The sequence below is a fragment of the Otolemur garnettii genome, unplaced genomic scaffold, assembly GCF_000181295.1.
Source record: "Otolemur garnettii isolate 467f Iridium unplaced genomic scaffold, OtoGar3 scaffold00104, whole genome shotgun sequence".
NCBI classification, from domain to species: domain Eukaryota; kingdom Metazoa; phylum Chordata; class Mammalia; order Primates; family Galagidae; genus Otolemur; species Otolemur garnettii.
The window spans coordinates 208,514-213,827 of NW_003852499.1; the positions used below are offsets into that span (position 1 = coordinate 208,514).

At 40.0% G+C, this 5,314-nt stretch overlaps 1 protein-coding gene across 1 annotated transcript in view; it reads right to left on the reverse strand.

The window, feature by feature from the left end:
• Positions 1-5,314, reverse strand: part of A2ML1 (alpha-2-macroglobulin like 1) — a 44,886-nt gene that overhangs the window by 11,126 nt on the left and 28,446 nt on the right. The window contains exons 25-27 of the mRNA XM_012809292.1: positions 4,378-4,452; positions 4,043-4,205; positions 2,168-2,382 (exon numbers count right to left, since the gene is read on the reverse strand). Of these exons, the coding sequence (XP_012664746.1) occupies positions 2,168-2,382; positions 4,043-4,205; positions 4,378-4,452 (453 nt within the window). The remainder of the gene's footprint in view (positions 1-2,167; positions 2,383-4,042; positions 4,206-4,377; positions 4,453-5,314) is intronic.

Genomic DNA, 5,314 nt, shown 5'->3' on the forward strand with positions numbered 1-5,314 from the left:
TCCTGGGGAAGCAGTGAACAAGTTCTAACTGCAGCTTGACTAACTTTTTGTTTACTCTTCGAATAGGAGCCAGGGAGGGACATATGGAAACAACTTGAAGAAAGAGACCTCAGCATCAGCTGAAAAACCAATGTGAAAAATATGTGATATGAGACATTTTAATAGCCAACGTTTTTATTGAAAAACTGTTCTGACATATGCCTGTCACTGAGAAGTCTAAACATTTCACCTACTGCTTTCCAAAAATATTATTATATAGTTATTTAGGGATGAGCAAAAAGAAAGGAGTCTTTTCTAATCTTTGGCTGAGAATTTCCCTAAATTAGAAAGGCATAGTACCATATAATTTTGTTTGTTTATTTGTTTGTTTTTGAGACAGAGCCTCAAGCTGTCACCCTGGGTAGAGTGCCATCACATCATAGCTCATAGCAACCTCCAACTCCCGGGCTCAAGCTATTCTCCTGCCTCTGCGTCCCAAGTAGCTGAGACCACAGGTGCCCCCCGCAACACTCAGCTATTTTTTGGTTGCAGCCATCACTGTTGTTTGGTGGGCCCACGCTGGATTTGAACCCACCAGCTCAGGTGTATGTGGCTGGCACCTTAGCTGCTTAAGCCATAGGCGCAGAACCAATCTTTTAAAATTCCAATTAGGTCATTACAATATTTAGACTCAGTGCTCATAAAATCTTTACCAAACATTTCATTGAAATCCATTCATTCTTTCACATCTAACTTAACTGTTTTATCATCAGAGAAATCAAGCCTAATATCAACAAATCAGATTATAATCTCCATGAAGACCAAAAATATGTTTTCTTGGCCAGATGTTGTAGCTCACACCTATTATCTCAACACTTTGGGCAGTTGGGGCAGGAGGATTACTTGAAGCCAGGAGTTCAATACCAGGCAGGGCAACACTGGGAGACCTCGTTTCTATCAAAAAAAAATGTCAGGTTCAGTGGTACATGCCTGTTATCCCAGCTACTCAGGAGGCTGAGGCAGGAAGATCACCTGGGCCCAGAAGTCTGAGGCTTCAGTAAGGTATGATAGCACAATTGTACTCTAGCCTCATGGACATGAACAGAATAAGACCCTGTCTTAAAATATACATATTTTTAAGTTATAAATGTAGGGTAGGTTCCATTAGTGCCATCCCACTAATTCAATTTCCCCTTACTCCTAACCTAGGCAAATGAAACAGTCTCCTGATCTCTTCAAGCCCAGTCTCTCTCTCCTCTAAATTATCCCACACACTAACTGACAGATTAATCTTTCTGAAACAAAGTCAAAAAAAATAATAATAATAGCTCTGCAGATCCAAACTCAAGTCTAACATGCATGGCCCTTCTTGACATGAACCTACCCTACCTTTCCAACTTAAATCCCATTATGCTTCGCTCACCCAATTTTCCCAACACCCATCAACACTTATGCAAATTAGTGTCTCTATTCACACCATTCCCTCTTTGAATAGTTACATGCCATCTATGTTAAACACCATTCCCTTATGAAAACTTTTCTTATCCTTTAAGATGATGTAAGCTCTTCCTCCTTTTTGAAATTCAGTCTTGTGTACCTTTTTTACCTTTCCTTTGTTATATAACCAGATCCAGTTTTGTAATAGATAACTGTCCTTGCTTTTTGTCTAGGCTATAGACTTTTTTTTTTGGCCAGGGCTGGGTTTGAACCTGCCACCTCTGGCATATGGGGCCAGCGCCCTACTCCTTTGAGCCACAGGCACCACCCAAGGCTATAGGCTTTTTAGAGTAGAGACCATATCTTACTAGCTTTCTAATACCTGCAATAGCAGGAAAAGGAGATATACCCATGAAACTTGCTCTTATATTTACAGACCTCATAATGGTCTTTCTAATTGGTTGATATATAAATAAATGTAACTTTAGCTATAATTATATATGACCTATTTACATATAAAACATGGATCTCATGATATTTAACACTCTACATGGAAAGAAAATTAAATGCATCTGGTACTACTTACACACTCACATTGCCCAATTTTATGAATCCTTCTGTATAATTTCACATGCCTTTTCTCTCTAAGATCCTGGATCTAGAGGGCAAGGACAGTATTTTTTCCTCTACCTCCACACAGGATCTGATTCTACCTGAGAGGCAACAAACAGTGGGATAGCAGGCTGTTTACCTGCGTGGAAGAGAAGCCCCCATATGCATTGCGTTGCTTGGCCAACCAAGCCACTATGCTAGTGGCCCTGGCTATGTCCTTTTGAGTCAGGCTGGGCTTGATAAGCTGGGCCAACAATACATATGATGTAAGTTCCACATCTAGAGCCTCAGGCTGAGACCAGGGGCTGGCATCTGAGGTCAGAGTAGGTTTCTGGCTCCAGTGAATGGATTCTCCTATGGAAAAAGAAAAATAACTAGAAAGGTCTTAAAAGGAACTGTTTTTCCCATATTCACTTTGTAAAATGCTGCATCTTAAAGCAGACAAGGGACCAAGCAAGAATTAATTATGCACAATTATAATAGGGACGCTACATAACAAAAGCAAACATTGTAACCTAATTATTTGTGCCCTCACATTAATCTGAAATTTAAAAAAAGAATTAATCATAGGTTAAAATGATGTATTTCTCAGAATCAGCTGATTAATTGACCCTGATATAAATGGCAGGATGTGTGTGTGTCTGTGTGTGCAAATGTGTGTGTGTACACATCTACACATAGTTCTCTAAGGTAAAGCTGGGAGTCTGGATAAATGCTCTGCCTCCAGCAACTACATGAAAACTGCCCCTATGGATTTATAAATTTTGATGATAATAGAGGTAGGAAAGTAGAAATTTACAAATCTCCATGTTGGGGGGCATTTTTATGACTTATAGAATTTTTAATTCTTTAGCATTTATTCTTCATAATCAAAAGTTTACCATTTTAAGTAGAACAAAAATGGCAGAATATACATAAGAACTCTGAGAAACTATAGGACAAATGCTAATCATGCTAATAAGGGCAATGAAAAACTATGCTTAGAGGGCAGTCCAATAGAATATGAGACCAAAACAAACCTCTGGGACAGCCAAAATGATAGATAACAGATAACTTGAAGAAAAACAAGAAAAAAAATGGAGTGAGAAGAGTAGACGTTAGAAGTGTAATTATTATCCATGGAAGTTTAGAGATAACAATCTGTGAGAGGCAATCTAATTGGAAGAACATAATAGAAAACATAATAGAATGAGCTTGCAATGCAAGATAATGGAAAAGAGATAATCCCAAGAAATCAACATACAGTGGAACAGAATTCTACCCACTCTCCAAGACACCTGCTCCAAAACTGATGTTGCTTGCTTACAAGATGAAAACCACCCTGAGCCTATATGACAGGACAACTCAGCAATGACACATCTGTAAGCTGAGATGGAATTTTTATCTGAAAGTATAATTTTAAATATACAGCTGGTTAAATAAAGTATATTAATACTTTGTATACAACATCTATTGTAACTTCAAATATTATTCTAAATACATCCAAAATGATCAAAGAATTTTTTTTTTTTGAGACAGAGCCTCACGCTGTCACCCTGGGTAGAGTGCTATGGCATCACAGCTCACAGTAACCTCCAACTCCTGGGCTTAAGTGATTCTCCTGTCTCTGCCTCCCACAGACAGGGGACCACAGGCCCCCGCCACAGTGCCTGGCTATTTTTTGGTTGTAGCCGTCATTGTTTGGTGGGCCCAGGCTGGATTTGAACCCTCCAACTCAGGTGTATGTGGCTGGCTGATGCCTTTGCCGCTTGAGCCACAGGCGCCAAGCTGATCAAAGAATTGTTGAAGATCTCCAGAATGGTGACTTTACAATACCAGTCTATTTTTTGACTAGCTTCTACCATCTAGTTTCTCTGAGGACTTAGGTATGCTTCCCACAGAACTCCCAGTAATGGTTTTATGACGTAACAACTTTTGCCAGAGTGAATCCTAGAGTTGGATAAATTAGAGAGGAGACTGGATAAAATTATAGGTAATGCACAGCGTATTTTCACAATTCCAATGACCAGCATACCTGAGACGACAGCCTGTTGATCTAACTTTTCAAGAAGGCTATTTCTGGTGTCCATTTCCCCAGCCAGGGAGAGAGTGTAAGCCAATAGAGCCTGTGTGTAGAGGTTGGTGGTGGAGGTGACAGAATTCCTGAGACACTGCAGACCCTGACTCACCATTGGGTCCTAAAAAGTGAAGATGAAGAACATAATTTATAAGGTATTCCTTATAAAATGGGAAGTGATAAGGAAATTATTGTATCCTCCTTGACCTTAAAAGACTAAATAGGACAAAGATAGATGAATGTCTCTAGGCATGATAAGGAGAGGGTATAGAGAAGCAGCCAGGAAAACTCACATCTGTAGTCTTTCCCATCTCCAGCAATGCAGCTGTGATGTATGCGGTCAAGGAGATCTCATCATCAACACCACCCTAGAGCGAAATAGGGAAGTGGGAAGTCAGGGCAGCAGCCAGCACCTCTAAGAATTATATGCAAATTGCAAAAACACATTCCTTTTGAATAAATTAATTATTTTTTTAAGTGTCCCTTTCCACTGCCTTTCTTCAGCTCCCAGCCTCCGGGACACACAATAAGGGAAGAACGGTCAGGACTTTAGTAACTGCACAACCTTAAACAGTAGCCCAAGGGCGGCAGCATTAGGTCTTCAGTTTAAGAAACTCAAGAGAAAGAGTTAGAAGGGATAACAGTTTCGCAATAAGGAGAAATAAACAGGGAACAATGTTGCTGAATCTAAACCTCTTCAGATGCAACTCCCCTCCAGTAGCACAATGCCCAGCCCCATCTCCAGGGAGGCAAGAAAGACCTTCCCTCTTTAATGCCTTCCCTGAAAAGATCTTAGCCAAAGTTTTTTTTTGTTTGTTTCTTTTTTTTTTTGTTTTGAGACATAGCCTCAAGCTGTCCCCCTGGGTAGAGTGCCGTTGCATCACAGCTCACAGCAACCTCCAACTCCTGGGCTCAAGCGAGTCTCCTGACTCAGCCTCCCAAGGAGCTGGGACCACAGGCACCCGCCACAACGCCTGGCTATTTTTTGGTTGCAGCCGTCATTGATGTTTGACGGGCCCGGGCTGGATTTGAACACACCACCTTAGGTGTATGTGGCTGGCACCTTAGCCACTTAAGCTACAGGCACCGAGTCAGCAAAGTTTTTAAAAATATCTAATTTATATTATCTTTATCCTGCAGATAATAAAACAAACACTTCTAAAAGATTAAATATATATATTCATAATATATATATGTATCATAATATGTATATATATTTTTCTTTTTTTT